General features: G+C 40.6%; 1 protein-coding gene and 1 long non-coding RNA gene across 3 annotated transcripts in view; one reads left to right on the top strand and one right to left on the bottom strand.

The window, feature by feature from the left end:
- Window positions 1-16,522, bottom strand: part of LOC307184679 — a 554,503-nt gene that overhangs the window by 504,776 nt on the left and 33,205 nt on the right. The window lies entirely within an intron of this gene.
- The window catches only part of FMO4 (flavin containing dimethylaniline monoxygenase 4), a 34,159-nt gene continuing 29,209 nt past the window's right edge, over window positions 11,573-16,522 (top strand). Inside the window, 2 exon segments of the mRNA XM_079918249.1 lie at window positions 11,573-11,764; window positions 15,522-15,661. Coding sequence (XP_079774375.1) covers window positions 15,530-15,661 — 132 coding nt within the window. The 5' untranslated portion in view covers window positions 11,573-11,764; window positions 15,522-15,529.

Genomic DNA, 16,522 nt, shown 5'->3' with positions numbered 1-16,522 from the left:
GACAGTGTGGGGGGAAAGCCCACACACACGCTGGAATTGGGAGAACACTTAACGTAGGAACTCATAAGGAAAAACTGCTCCACTGAATATAACCTGAATGACTTCTTGAAATGCTTTTCTCTCCCGTGAAGCAGAGTTGACACTTTAGCGTTCCTCATGAAGCTGGCTGGGGAGGTTCAGTGCCCAGCGTGAAACATGGCAAGGTAAACTACCCAGGCAGCCACAGGGGCAAACCACGAGGACTCAAGCTGGAGCCTGAACCTAATCTCAAGTACTGAATACATTGTGCCAAGAGACTAAATATACAGACTATGGCCAAACCACCTACAACAATAGAACTCTGACCCGTAACTTCTGCAGCAATCAGATTAGAACACTCAGGACCAGCACGTGGTCAATGAGTGCCAGCTTCTCTAACTGTGGTCCCCACTCCAACCCAGGACCAACAAAGAAAATCAAATATACTCCCCAAACCAGTCACACGTGATGACTTGCTTCTCGTTAGCCCGCCTCCACCTTCCCCACGCCAACAACCTCCAATAAGAGTGAATCATTCCCCTTTTTTCACTCTTAAAAAAAACTCCTCTGCCTGCCTTTAAATCTCTGCCAAATGCTAGTGATGGTAGCTGAGTTTCTTGCTATAGCATGCTGTGTCTTCATGGGGAAGGCTGTACTACAAATTTAACAAATAAGAAACAGGCAAGGAAGCATCAATTGATTAGTCCAAGGTAAAAGAGCTCATAAGTGGCCGAGTCAGGACATAGATCTGCAGAACGTACATCCGGGGCTCTTAACTTCACCATTTAAGCCTGCGGTTTCCAATGTTCAAATAAATGGCTTCAGAAGTCTTAACAGTGATATCGTGAAAGTCATATTGCAAGGATTTGCTCCATGAAAGCATCCGTGTGTCTCCCTTTCTCACCCTATGAGTGTGTATGGACCTGCCTCTCTATCCACACACATCTTTCCTGCTTTGTCTGGGATTTTGAAACTCTTTTCTATCATGTAGACCACTAGTTTCTGAATCTCCACAGGCATCTTTTTCCGTGTTTATCCCTCCCTCTTCTCTGACCGTGACTATTCCAGATGTACTCTGTGGCCATAGTGTAGAACAGATTCAATAGAAAAAAGGGGCTCTCATTCCTCACCTTGGAATTATTCCATAAATCATACTGGGAGACAGTTTTATCCCATTCATAAAGATAAATGAATTTAGTTATGTCCCAGAAACCTAGCAAAAGAGAAAACTTATTACACACTTTGGCCTCTTGCTCTTCCTTTAAATCAGAAGGACTTCTAAGGCATTTCAACTTAAGAGTAATTTTACATTTTCAGAAATTCTTTTTAGTGTATACAAATAGTACCACCTACTGGGCCTAACTTTTTTTACAGTCCAACACTCCAGGTCTTTCAACATGCCCCCCTGGGGGGGTTGCATAGAGAACTGAAACCAGTGCAGAAGTTCTGCCACTTACTAGCTCTGTGAACTTCAGCAAGTTATGTACTTTTCCAAAGCTAAAGTTTTCTTTTCTACTGCAGAGAAATTATAACACATCCTACCTCGTAGGGTGTTATAAGGATTAAATAGTGTAATCCACGTAAAGTACTTAGCGTAATTCCTAGTAAGTATTTAATAACTGACAGCTATTATTACTATTATTACCTAAGCAGGATGCACATTTTATTGCCTGCCTTATTTTTTCTGAGCCACAGACCTAGTGCCTCAATGGACATTTCAAACAGAATATGCCATGAGCTTCTCAAATGCAATATGTACAAAGTTAACCTCATTATCTTCCCCAAAAGCTCCCTTACTCAGTCCCTGATATCATCCTCCTTATCCTCTGCAGGGAAAAAAATGTGTTTCAGTAAGTAATTATGTAACATTGCACAGTTTAAAAATAAATGGTACTTAATAAATATTTGTTTCCTTCTTTCACAGTCAAATAAATAAACAAGCATTGTTGAGAGCACTCCTTTCGGGGTTATCTTATTTTGATTCTGAGAGCTATTTTGAAACTGTAAATTATAGACAATTAATAGCAATGCAAAATAATTCTTGTCTATAGACATGTAAATTATATCCAATAGAGGTTTAAGTGGCATTCCCCACTGTGAAAAACATTAGTTTTGCCTTCATTCCCATGTTCATTTTAATATTCCTGATCTGTAAATGTGAGCTTCTTTTGAACTAGTGGTAACATCTTACCAATTCCCTCTTTAACAGCAAGTTAAATAAAATCTTTAAACTGTGTTCACTTTATATTTGTATAAGAGGCATGATTTTGCCTCCTTTGAAAATTATCTTTTAATACCTCTCTCAAGGAATAACAATACTATTCATCCACAGTCTTCCACTGAAACACAAAAGTCACCTTGACGCTCTGACCCTCACACCCGACATCTAACAGTCAACAATTCGATCAAGCGTGTCTCTAGTTCAGAGAAGGGATCACGGGGAACTGCCTGTAAAGCATTTAGCCCAGTACCTAGTGTACAGTAAATACTCACCTAAAGGTAACTATTATTAAATCTCACAGACTTGTCTGTCTCTTACCCTCCCCCCTTCCTCACTGGCTAGTTCAGGCCCATTTCATTTCCTGTCTAGGTCACTGATTCCTGTTCCACTTGTCCCCCTGGCCCCATCTCCCCTCACTTCTCCATCCTCCCCCACAGAATAATGTGAGGGTCTTCCCATTCCCTGTAGTGGTCATTGTAAGAGGAGATAAGCTTAAGAGCTTCTATATTCTCCCAGTCCTAGGGCTCACTCCCAATCACTGCTTCCCAGTTTAGAAAGTTTCACATGTAAGCTGTAGACAACCGAGAAAAACACCACCCTTTACGGTTGTCCTGTCCTTGATAAGACACATTATTATTTTCAAACAGTCTCTAACTTCAGAACATTTTGATTTTTTTTTAAGTCTACACTTAGTTTGTTCTCTTAAGAAAAATTTGATTAGTGATTTTAAAATAGACCTAAAAACTCTAAGCCAAAAGGAAAAATATAATGAGACAATTAGCTTGTATCAATAGGCTAAGACTATTGAGCACATTTTCCTACAGAGTAAAAGTTATACTATTTAACTATGCAACGTTTTTATTTCTGACATCTGTTTTCATGGAAGTGCCAGCAGCTTTTATAAAGAGTGTGACTGTGATTAGTTATGGCCAGGTTAGTAAACAGAGAAGGAGCAAGGGCAACATGTGGATGGAGAAAGAAACTAAGCCTCAACGTCAGCAGAGGAGAACACATGTCACCAACACGCTATTCTACAAAATCAAGACATAAAAGGAGTCAAAGGGAGACATTCCAGAACATTAGAGAAGGAGGGTGGTGATTGTGGAAGGAAACTGTTACTAAACGCAGATTGAGGCAATTTGGTGGTGTTCACCAAAACGTTAAATGCACATATCCTCTGGCACAGCAGGGATACATCTTAGACTCTATCCTATAGAAATAGTTATGTGTACAAAGTTGTTTATTGCACTGCTTACAACAACAACAAAGGGAAATAGTGTTAGTAGTGGAATGGTTAAATAATTTGTGAAACATCCTAACTTTAAGAAACAGAGACTCAACTAACTGGCATAACAAGGAAACATTGTGGCTCATATAATTGGGAGTCCAGTGGTAAGATGGGCTTCGGGGTTGCCTAATCCAGTGGCTTCAGTGCCATTTCTCCACAGTTCCCTTGGATTTGCCCTTCTGCTGGGACCAACATCATCCTCAGCTTGTGAAGAGAATAGTTGTTGCAATTCTAGGCTACAACGTGTAGACAAAGAATCACTTCCAGAATTCTTCCAGAAGCAGATCATGGCAGACAGCAACCTGTATTTAAAAAGTCTGTTTACCCCTTCTTCCTGGTCACATGGCCACCTAGCTAGGGACAACCTTTCCCAGTCTTTCCTGCAGCTGGTGTGGCCACGTGATCACTTTCTTGCGAATGGAAAGTGAATGGAAATAATATGTGTAATTCCTCCTTCATTTACTTAAAAGGAAATTGCTTACTCTGGATTTCCTCACTTTCTCCTTTCTGCAAGTTGTATCGTGTTCATGGCAGCAACCCAGCTTCAACCATGCAAAGGACAAAGTCCTCAGAGATAACAGAGTAACAAGATAGAAGCAACAAGGTTCTATGAGTGACCCAGGCAAGAAAGCTTCCTTACCAGCCTAGAGTGGTCAAATTGTTGCACGACAGAGAAATAAAATTTTGTCTTATTTATTCCACTGCATTTAGGCATCTCTGTCACATCAGCTTCCCTTTTACGCTAATAGAAATATCTTAAAATCTCCAGTGAATCTCCCCTCGTGTCTCAAGTCCTCATATATAAATTGAATCAAAGCCTGCTTCTAAGGCAATCATGTGCTAGGGGGTTGGGATTCTCCTTTGACCAAAAGACCCACACATGGAGCTGGGGTTGGGGTCAGCTGTCTCTGAGAGGCTCAGAGCTGCATGGAGAAGGCATGAATCGACCTCTAACTCAATTTCTCTCTCTTCCCCATTACTCCTGTCATAATTCTCAGTGGTTTCTTTTTTTTTTTTAAGATAGATTTTACTTATTTTTTAATTTTATTTATTTATTTTTGGCTGCATTGGGTCTTCGTTGCTGCACACAGGCTTTCTCTAGTTGAGGCGAGCGGGGGCTACTCTTCGTTGCGGTGCACCGGCTTCTCATTGTGGTGGCTTCTCTTGTTGTGGAGCACAGGCTCTAGGTATGCAGGCTTCAGTAGTTGTGGCTCGCAGGCTCTCAGTAGTGGCGGCGCAGGGTTTAGTTGCTCCACAGCATGTGGGATCTTCCCGGACCAGGGCTCGAACCTGTGTCCGCTGCATTGGCAGGCAGATTCTTAACCACTGCGTCACCAGGGAAACCCAATTCTCAGTGATTTCAAAATCAACAATACAATCCTTCCATGCCATGTCCTCTCAGCTCCTTAGCCCTCTCTCTCTCTAACAATCTTATCCTCCACCTGTCTCATCCACCTACTACTACGTTCATATGCTAGACCAGTGCTGCCCCATAGAACCTTCTGCCATCATGGAAACATCCGATCTTCAGTCTCCAATGCAGTAGTCACTAGCCACGTGTGGCTGTCAAGCACTTGAAATGTGGCTAGTGCCAAAGAAGAAATGAATTTTTAACTTTATTTAACATTAAGTAATTTAAATCTAATTTTAAAAAGCTACATATGGCTAGTGGCTATTGCATTAGACAGTGCAGATCTTGACTGTGTTATTCTCAACAAGTGTAATTCTCCACGATCTGAATTACAAACATCCTACTCTCCACCAACATCATCATATTCTTCCAGATAACTCTTCCAATGCAATATTCTCTTCAAACTCCTGGGACTTGCAATCCAAACACTCTATCATCTTTCACTGTCCCACCTTCCTTTATTTCTCATCTCCCTCATTGCCCAGCTTAGAGTTCATGATCTTATAACATCACATTTGCATACACTCTCAACTCCATTCATTCACACTTGGAAGGCAGGACTCCAACTCTAGCCAAAATCCAACTCTCCACCTACTTCAAACTCCACCTGAGCACTTAACCTTAAGTAGAGGAAAAATGCTCAGCACCCTAACTGATCACTCTTCAACTCATGCTTACCCTACTGCCCCCCAAATCCTGCTAGATTTTTCTACTTCCTTCACACCTCAATCTCATCTCCAAGATGACTATTCTATATCATCCCTTCTCACTACAAACCTCTACCATTTCCTTCTCACCTCTCTCTCAGATGAGAAAATAGTAGCAATTAGCAGATAACTTTGACAGATTTCCACCAACTTCTCTCCCAAATTGTTGAGTTTTCCCTTTCTACTGGGTCATTCTCCACAGTACATAAAAATGCCTTACTATTCCTGTTTTTTAAAAACCCTCCCAAACCACACATCTCTTTCAGCAAACGCTTTTATACATCAGAGTAACATGATCTGATTTATGATTTAGAAAGATAGTTCTGGAGAATGGATTATAGGGGAGAAAATGCAAGTAAGAAACCTAATTAAAAGGCTATTTCAGGACACTAGTTCCAGCAGTAGTAAACTCAATAATGTTGATCATTCTTAAAACAGGACCCTTTGGAGGCTGGAAAACTATCACAGAATAGGACAAGCTAAAGAGACCTAACAGCTAAATGCAATTTATAAACTTTGATTGGCTATTTTTTTAATGTTTATTTATTTATTTAGTTAGTTAGTTAGTTGCTCTGGGTCTTAGTTGCAGCAGGCGGGCTCCTAGGTTGAGGCTTGCGGGCTCCTTAGTTGTGGTTCACCAGCTCCTTAGTTGCAGCATGAGGGCTCCTTAGTTGTGACATGTGGGCTTCTTAGTTGTGGTCCACTGACTCCTTAGTTGAGGCATGCGAACTTTTAGTTGCAGCATTCATGTGGGATCTAGTTCCCTGACCAGGGATCGAACTCAGACCCCCTGCATTGGAAGCGCAGAGTCTTAACCACTGCACCACCAGGGAAGTCCCTCAATTGGCTCTTTAATCAGGAGAAATATAACCATAAAAAGTGGCGTGTGGTTCAATGTATGCAAATCAATTAATGTGATACACCACACTAACAAAATAAAGGATAAAAATCACATGATCATCTCAATAGATGCAGAAAAATCATCTGACAAAATTCAACAGTTTCATGATTAAAACTCTCAACAAACTAGAAGTAGATGGAATTTACTTCAACATAATAAAGGTTATATATGGCAAGCCCACAGCTAACATCATACTCAATTGTGAAAAACTGAAAGTTTTTCCTCTAGGATGAGGAAGAAGACAAGAATGTTCACTCTTGCTACTTATATTCAATATAGTACTAAAAGTTCTACCCAGAGTAATTAGGCTACAAAAAGAAATGAAAGTATTAAAATAAGAAAGGAAGAAGTAAAATTATCTGTTTGCAAATGACATGAATTACATATAGAAAACCTTAAAGACGCCACACACAAAACAAAGTTAGAACGAATAAACAGCTATGGTGTTTAGAACAGTATGGTACTGGCATAAAGACAGACATAGAGACCAATGTAACAGAATAGACAGCCCAGGAATAAACGCACACATATACAGTCAGTTGATATTTGACAAAACTGCCAAGATCACACAAGAGGGTAAAGAGAGTCTCTTCAACAAATGGTGTTGGGAAAATCAGATATCCACATGCAAAGTAATAAAACTGGACCCTTTTCTTATACCATGCCAAAAAATCAACTCAAAATATATTAAAGTCTTAAATTTAAGAACTGCAACTATAAAACTCCCAAGAAATAACATATTGGAGAAGCTTTTCGACATTGTCCTTTTTTTTTTTTTCACCTGCTTTTAATGCTAAACTTGTTAAATTAGGGAAGAAAATAATGTTTAAAATGCCCTGTTAGGAGAATGCAACTTGAAATCGGTTCCTTAAAATCAGCTTAATTTTTTTTAACATCTTTATTAGAGTATAATTGCTTTACAATGGTGTGTTAGTTTCTGCTTTATAACAGTTTCTGTACCTATACATATGTCCCCATATCTCTTCCCTATTACACCTCCCTCCCTCCCACCCTCCCTATCCCACCCTTCTAGGTGGTCACAAAGCACCAAGCTGATCTCCCTGTGCTATGCGGCTGCTTCCTACTAGCTATCTATTTTACATTTGGTAGTGTATATATGTCCATGCCACTCTCTCACTTCGTCCCACCTTACCCTTCCCCCTCCCTGTGTCCTCAAGTCCATTCTCTATGTCTGTGTCTTTATTCCTGTCCTGCCCCTAGGTTCTTCAGAACGTTTTTTTTTTTTAGATTCCATATATTTGTGTTAGCATAAGGTATTTGTTTTTCTCTTTCTGACTTACTTCTCTCTGTATGACAGACTCTAGGTTCATCCACCTCACTACAAATAACTCAATTTCATTTCTTTCTATGGCTGAGTAATATTCCATTGTATATATGTGCCACATCTTGTTTATCCATTCATCTGTCGAGGGACACTTAGGTTGCTTCCATGTCCTGGCTATTGTAAATAGAGCTGTAATGAACATTGTGGTACATGACTCTTTTTGAATTATGGTTTTCTCAGAGTATATGCCCAGTCGTGGGATTGCTGGGTCGTATGGTAGTTCTATTTTTAGTTTTTTAAGCAGCTCATGCAGCTCAATATCAAAAAAACAAACAACCCAATCCAAAAATGGGCAGAAGACCTAAATAGACATTTCTCCAAAGAAGATATACAGATTGCCAACAAACACATGAAAGGATGCTCAACATCACTTATCATTAGAGAAATGCAAATCAAAACTACAATGAGATATCACCTCACACCAGTCTGAATGGTCATCATCAAAAAATCTACAAACAATAAATGCTGGAGAGGGTGTGGAGAAAAGGGAACCCTCTTGCACTGTTGGTGGGAATGTAAATTGATACAGCCACTATGGAGAACAGTATGGAGGTTCCTTGACATTGTTCTTAGCAATGATTTCTTGAATATGACACCAAAGGCACAGGCAACATAAACAAAAATAGACAAGTGGGATTTCATCAAACTAAAAGGCTTCTGCACAGTAAAGGAAACAACAGAATGAAAAGGCAACCTACAGAAAGGGAAAATGTTTGCAAACCATACATCTGATTAGGGGTTAACAACCAAAATACAAAAGGGACTCCTACAACTCAATAGCAAAAAACAAATAACCCAATTTAAAAATGCGCAAAGAACTTGAATGGACATTTCTCTAAAGAAGACATACAAATGGCCAACAGGTATACTAAAAAGTACTCAGTTTCACTAATTATGAAGGAAATGTGAATCAAGACCACAATGAGATTATCACCTCACACCTATTAAGATGGCTATTATCAAAAGCAAAATAAAAGATATTAGAGAGGATATGAAGAAATTAGAACCCTTCTACTCTGTTGGTGGGAATGTAAAATAGTACAGCTGCTGTAGAAAATAGTATGGAGGTTCCTCAAAAAATTAAAACTAATATGATATCGCTTATATGTGGAATCTAAAAAAAGGGTACAAATGAACTTACTTACAAAACAGAAGTAGAGTCACGGATGTAGAAAATAAACCTATGGTTACCAGGGGATGGGGGGGAGTGATAAATTGGGAGATTGGGACTGACATATACACACTACTATATATATAATAAGAACCTGCTGTATATAGCACAGAGAACTCTACTCAATACTCTGTAATGGCCTATATGGAAAAGAAACTTTTAAAAAAAAGAGTGGATATATGTATATATATAACTGATTCACTTTGCTGTACACCTGAAACTAACACAACATTGTAAATCAACTATACTGCAAATAAAATTTTTTTTTCAATTAAAACTAGAACTACCATATCATCCAGCAACCCTAATTCTGGGTATTTGTACAAAAGAATTGAATCAGGATCTCAAGAAGATATTTGCACTACCAGGTTCATCACAGCATTATTGACAATAGCCAAGATATGGAAACAACCTAAATGTCCATGATGAATGAATAAAGAAAATGTGTTATATACATACAATGAAATATCATTCAGCCTTAAAAAAAAAAGGAAATCCTGCCATGGGTGACAACATTGATGAACCTAGAGACATTACTGTAAGTGAAATAAGACAGTCACAAAAATACAAATCTGTATTATTCTATTTATATGAGGTATTCAAAATTGTTAAACTCATAGAAGCAGACAGTAGAATGGTGGTTGCCAGAGACTGGGGGGAGAGGGAAAGGGAGAGTCCTTGTTCAATGGATATAAAGTTTCAGTTATTCAAGATGAATAAATTCTAGAGATCTGCGGTTCAACGTAGTACCAGTAGTTAACAATATCTTGTGCATTTTAAAAATTTATTAAGAGGGTATATCTCATGTCAAGTATTCTTACCAAAAACAAAGGGACATGAGGAAACTTTTGGAGGTAATGAATGTGTCTATTACCTTGAGGGGTGATGGTTTCACAGATGTATGAATATGTCCTAGCTCATTAGATTATATACATTAAATATATGCAGATTTTTTGTATATCAATTATACCTCAATAAAGCCATTGAACCTAAAATGACTGGTATACAGATAAATGTTTTAAAAATGGGTGGGGAGGGCTTCCCTGGTGGCACAGTGGTTGAGAGTCCGCCTGCCGATGCAGGGGACACGGGTTCGTGCCCCAGTCCGGGAAGATCCCACATGCTGCAGAGCGGCTGGGCCCGTGAGCCATGGCCGCTGAGCCTGCGCGTCCGGAGCCTGTGCTCTGCAATGGGAGAGGCCACAACAGTGAGAGGCCCGCGTACCACAAAAAAAAAAAAAAAAATGGCTGGGGGTGTGGGGAGATCACAGATTTGTAGTGTTTGCCTGTTTCCATGATGTAAATACCCCCACCATGAACAATGTCAAGCTATTGTGTAGAGCATTACTGTGTGTAATGCCAAGCTATCACTGAACTTGGAAGAGATGCATATTCTCACTCTGCAAGCCAGCTCCAGTACACCACTAGATAAGAACATTTTGGGGACAATTGGAGAAATTTGGACTGTCTGTTGGATGATGTTATTGAATTTATACTGACTTTCTTAGTATAGAAAGGGAGAATGCCCTTACTCTTGTGAAATATGTGCTGAAATATCCTGATGGCATCCTGATGTTTGAAACCTACTTTCAGATGTGTGTGTACAGGTGTGTGTGTGTGTGTGTGTGTGTGTGTGTGTGTGTGTGTGTGTTTCTGTACGTGTGGAGAAAGAAAGAGAGGGGGAAGACAATTTCAATGTGTCAAGTGGTTGCTAGTTGATGAAATGGGTGAAGGATACATTAGTGTGCATTAATAAAATTGTTCTTTCAACTTTTCTGTGGGCTTAATATTTTTCAAAAGAAAAATTAATTTGTTGCCAATAGAAGATTTTATATAAAAATCTGAATTTGCAGTTTCTATTGAAAGGAGCCTAAAACCTTGCAATTTGGGGCTTATGCTCTCAAATTACACCATTTAGCTGAACCTAATAGGTGGGGGATGTGCTTTCCAGTCAGATCTTATCTCGGCCCTCTTCCCTCATTTGGGTTACCTTCATGACCCCTGTGGGCATCTGCATTTGATCCCCTGGTCTGGAAACTGTTTAATGAGCTTAAGACGGTATTTTATGCTTGTTTCCAAGCACTCAATGGAGAAGAAAAAAAAAAAAAAGATGTTGCCTATTATTATTATTCCCAGTGCTTACTTCTGTAATTATTCCTCTTCTGAGATATTAGCCCTAGGCTAATACCTAAAACCAATTTTACGCTTTTTCAAACAGGTTTTCAAACAGGTTTTACCAGCTCCCTCTGCTAACCCTTTCCAAAAGGATGAAACAGCTTAAATTCCTTATAAGTTCTGAATTTTGAAATCACACTTCTGGGGTTAGGGAACTCTAGACTTGGGAGAACTTGATGACGTGATAGTCACCTAATTGACTTTCTCCTATGGACAGTTCCTATGATGGTTCAAGGGACTAATTCAAGAGTCAGAATTTAGTACGTAGAACGTCTGTTTCACTGGGGATCGTGGTTTGGAGTGACTTGGCGCCCTCTAAAGGCTACAATGAGAAGAGCAGTCGCTTACCACGTGCTCCCCTTTAAGTTTAGGGCTCCGTCGGAACTGTGACGTTTAGGAGGGTGGGGAAAGGGGCAGAAGTCGTTTGTGGCCTTCGAATCTGACGGCTTTATTCTAATTCGTCATTTAGCCCTCCTTCGAGAACACGGAAGTATCAAGCTGGTGCCCTACACAACTTTTTTTTCCTCGGTGAGTATACTTTCTGCTGTCACTAGCATGACAGGAAAAACGGATGGTTTTTGTTTTAAACCGAGAGTACTTTGATTAAAGTCAGCATTAGTTTATTTTTTATTTTTCTTTTAGAACAAGGAGTTTGTGTTTGGAATTTTTTTTTTTAAGACAAACACTATCTTTGGCTTTGGGCTGTGAGAAATAATTTGTCAAAATATCTGCTCTATGCCAACAAGGTAAGTGTCCTGGATTTTTTTTTTTTTTTTTTTATGGGGAAATGTTTCCAGAAGCTGCTTTCACAGAGGACGAATACTTTCCTTGGTGAGTACACTCCTTAAAAATGAATGTGATCTTCTCCTTCGAGAGCCTCTTGATTAGGGTTAAAGCAGCAGAATTAGAGAAAACCAGGAAGCAAAGGAACGTGCTAAGGAAACAAAGTTATGTTGTAGGGGAAAACCACCCTGAAGGAAGGTGTGGGTGAGAATAACAGAATCATGGGACTGTCTGTGATTCCAGGCTCACTTCTGATTTCATCTTTTGGATGAGATGGAATTGTGAGGCACTGGGAAACACAAAATACTCCACAAGTGTTATGCTAGGAAATACCATAGCAAAGGAAGAGCACTGGTAGAGTGATAATAAGAAATATAAATAGATCCAAGTCCAAACTAATATAAATCATAATCAGCTACATAATTTGCTAATCATCCAAGTCTCTCCATGTCTCAAAAATGATTCCTGCATTTTCTGGTCTGTCAGGTATGGGATGGGGTTTTCATGTTGTTCAAAAGTGCAGTTCAGGGCTTCCCTGGTGGCGCAGTGGTTGAGAGTCCGCCTGCCGATGCGGGGGACACGGGTTCGTGCCCCGGTCGGGAGGATCCCACATGCCGCGGAGCGGCTGGGCCCATGAGCCATGGCCGCTGAGCCTGTGCGTCTGGAGCCTGTGCTCCGCAACAGGAGAGGCCACAACAGTGAAAGGCCCACGTAATGCAAAAAAAAAAAAAAAAAAAAAAAAAGTCCAGTTCAGTAGTTTAGAGCTTCTTTCGATTAAGGAACTAAATGTCAGCAACCTTTTGACCTACAATGGACCTTATGTTTATAGCCCACTTTACAGTTTACAAAGAGCTTAACACACCTTATGTCCTCCCGCCCCTTCAAGCCTGCAGTCTTCTCTCCTGCCTTTCAATTCACATCTACTTTGGACACCAATTATTTGGCACTTAAACAGTCTCTAAGTCAGTCTGTAAAGGACAAGGTGTTTTTGCCCAGGAAAAATACAGCCTACTATGTGTCTCTAACTAGATCTCCAGGCATAGCTAAGCAGCCCAAGAGTGTCTACAAGCATTTGTACCCAGAGCACACTGCTATTACAGGACGTACCACATGATATCATGTGTGTCAGCCTCTCTCCATATAGTGGCATCTTCCTGTGGACAGTCACTGGGTCTATATTTATTACTATTATTTAAGTCACTGGCTCTTAATCATCTTGGGGGTCCCCACGCTTGGCTCAGTACCTGCCCTTAGAGGTACACAGGGTGCATCTGTTGAGTGAATTAATTTGCTGCCAGTCTATTCACTGCAGCACATTTTGCATTTTAACCAGATCAATTAACAACTATTTCTTTCATATTATTATTGCAAAAACACAGCACAGAGGGATCTGCCAATTCCAGACCTCTACCTAGTGCCCTGGAAGTTTAAGTGTTCTTATTGGTGGAGGCCATTTATTTCTGATTAAAAGCCACCTAAACCTTTTACTCAATCCAAAGGAAGTCATAGGTATGTTTGCCTATATGTTTCCAAACTTGTTGATAAATTTTATCTGCATGAGCTGTCTTTTCCGGGAAGAGAGGAAAGGAGGGAGTCAGTTAGGGAGGTGGGAAATGAATGCTGAGTAAATATTTGGTGCTAGGCAGTTCTGTGTAATTATTATCACTGTTTAAGACCCAAACAATCCTTCAATATGGCTATTTTTCTTATTTGCAAACAGTAAATCTTAAGGTGTGTAAGCGGGTTGTTTGGGGTCACATGCCTAGTCAGTGGCAGAGACAGAGTTCAAACCCAGTTCTGCTGCCTCCAAAGTCCATTCTTATTGCAGCCTGCCCAACTCTTCCAAATCAAAAGAGACTTCTAAATAAACAAAAAGTCTCAGGGGGAAAAGTGTAAATTTTGCTATAAATAATGAAGCCAGGCATGAAGGTCTCAACCTTACAAAGGGTAGAGTGGCAGGTAAGATTTGGAAACAGGCAGCTCTGAGAAATCCCTCTGATCCTTGTTGCAAGTCCCTGCCTAGATCCTCCTCTGGAACCAGGTGAGTCCGAAGGGTCCAAGGGCTCAGCAGTCGTCTTCTGCCCTCTGTAAAGTCAGTAACTTCACTTTGGTTTTGTGCCTGGGGGTTCTGATCTGGCTAGGAGGCAAACTACAAAACCAAAAGGACAAAATCCCCCAAGCCCAACCAGAAGGTGTGGCAGCAAACCTGAGCTCAGGTGAGGGAAGAGGCTTAGTAGTAGGAATCACAGGACACTTCAGGCTTTCAGACCAATGAGATGTGCACATCCAGGCTCATACTCAGATACCCAAAGTCTCTCCAGACTCAACCTCTTATTAGCAGAGTGGCCTTAAGTCGTGTTCAGTGATGATGCTATATGTTTTCCCATTTACTGGTATTCAGGGCTCAATAAATATGTTCTCCCTAGGTTCCTCAAGGCAAACACCACTATGGTAAGTGTCATGACACTACAAAAGTCACATAAGAGTTATACAGCAAGACCTCTCCTCAAAAAGTACCATGTCTTCATAGGCAAAGTCAAATCAGTTAAGTATATTTTATAAAGCAAATACTTTGAGGTCTCAACTACTCTTTGTGTGTTTCTCAGACTGGCCACGAGGGTTGAGGGAAAGGTAGCACTTGAGAGTGAGGACACCTGACACTTCAAAGTCTTCCGTGTGACATAAACCTGACTTGCTGAAATCAACTCGGTGGTTAGCCCATCTGATCAAAGCAAAAGCTATGTTGATGTTTGCAGAAGCCCAAAACATAAAATCAAGAAAAACTGGTTATAAATCCCCATGACACATTCACACTTCCTCCAATCTTTCCTGACAACATGGCATCCCCATTTCCATATGACCATATGACCACAGTTCTGTATTATGGTGAGTCAACCTTTCTCTGTGCAAAGTTAAGAACCTCCCCTAAATGCATGTAATATCTTTTTTGCTGGCAGAACATGGTCCATGACTAGCTATTCTTTAGAACTTTAGAAGCTTTGAATAAAAACTAACATTTTTGCTTGTTGCAATTCCTAGCATTTCAGAGGGACTAGGTGTTAGCAAAGAGTCCTTTTAATACTGAGAGGATCTAAAGTCTTAAGGGGATCAAGGTCCTGGCTACACTAGCTAATAATAAGAGCAAAATTTAATTGAGCACTTACTATGTAGCAGACACACTTCTATCACCCTTCCAACATATCTCAGTCATTTAATTTCATAACAAATATTTTAAATTGGTATTATTATTTCCACTCCCATTGTGCTGATGAGAAAACTGAGGCACAGAGAGGATAAACAACTAGCCTAAGGTCATACTGTAAATAAATGAAGCGAGGATTCAAACCAAACCAGTATGATTTCAGAGTCCTCATCTTTAAACAAAATGTGATTCTGCCTCAGCTCAAAGATGAAAGGATCACTGTAAAAGTTGACTTCTATGACAAGGGTTCCCTTCTAGCTTTGTCATATAAAGATGCTCTGCTCAACCTATCTCATACAGAACACACCATGGCCAAGCGAGTTGCAGTGATTGGAGCTGGTGTGAGTGGCCTGTCCTCCATCAAATGCTGCTTGGATGAAGACCTGGAGCCTACCTGCTTTGAAAGAAGTAATGACATCGGGGGACTGTGGAAGTTTACCGTGCGTAGTTCATACCCTCCCACTTCCACCAATCATAATCTGGCCGTTTGCTTTGTCCCTGCCGAGGCATGGTCGCTTTAGCCTACCTTGGTGATCATTATGGGAGCAGCTCACTGCAGCAGCACAAGTTTGTTATGGTGTTGTGCTGACCCCAGGCAGGATGCAGTCTGATAGGATGAACTTGGACAACTGGCAGGGTAGGGACAAGAGACAGTTGGAGGAGAGAGGAAGAAAGAGTTAAGTCTAATACACAAACATAGTATTGGAAGTTACAATGATTTCTGGAGCAGGGACATTGTAAGACAAAGTAGCAGCGTGTCACATTGGGTAGCTGAATGGCATTGGTGAATATGGAGCAGATCACACTTTAGGAAGGACAGAAGTTGGCATCAGGGAGTGGAGCCCCAGCCCCCAGGCATTGTTCAGGTCTTTGGGAAGAGAATTGGCAAGGGTGAGGCAAGAATCCAGACCTTGAAAGGTCTAGGGGGTATTTTTCACATTATCAGAAGAAAAAGAACACAGGCACTAATCCACCCTTCTTAGGAGTGTAATATGCAGCCTAGTGGGGTATGCTCAAGGCTAGGCCAGCTATTAGGTGACTTGAGCATCAGGAAGTGGGGCTGGAAATGACTAAATACCCCCTGCCTCTGGCCAAAATTGGTCCTGGTTACTGGGAATAGCAGGGCCTTCAGAGGGAATAAAGGGACCTGCCCCAGTGGTAGGGTATAAGGTGTCAGAAGATGGGAGGCCCAAGTACTAAATGCTTTGGTTGGGGAGAGAAGAGCAGCCTTTAGTGGGAGCTCAAGTTTGGGGAGGGTGCTTCAAACTGGTATGAATGAGGGAAGCCTTCTTGGAGTAGGC

Source organism: Stenella coeruleoalba, assembly GCF_951394435.1.
Source record: "Stenella coeruleoalba genome assembly, chromosome: 1".
In the NCBI taxonomy this organism is placed as follows: Eukaryota; Metazoa; Chordata; class Mammalia; order Artiodactyla; family Delphinidae; genus Stenella; species Stenella coeruleoalba.
The sequence above is the reverse complement of the archived record's forward strand: the minus strand, read 5'-3'. Positions and strand labels throughout refer to the sequence as shown.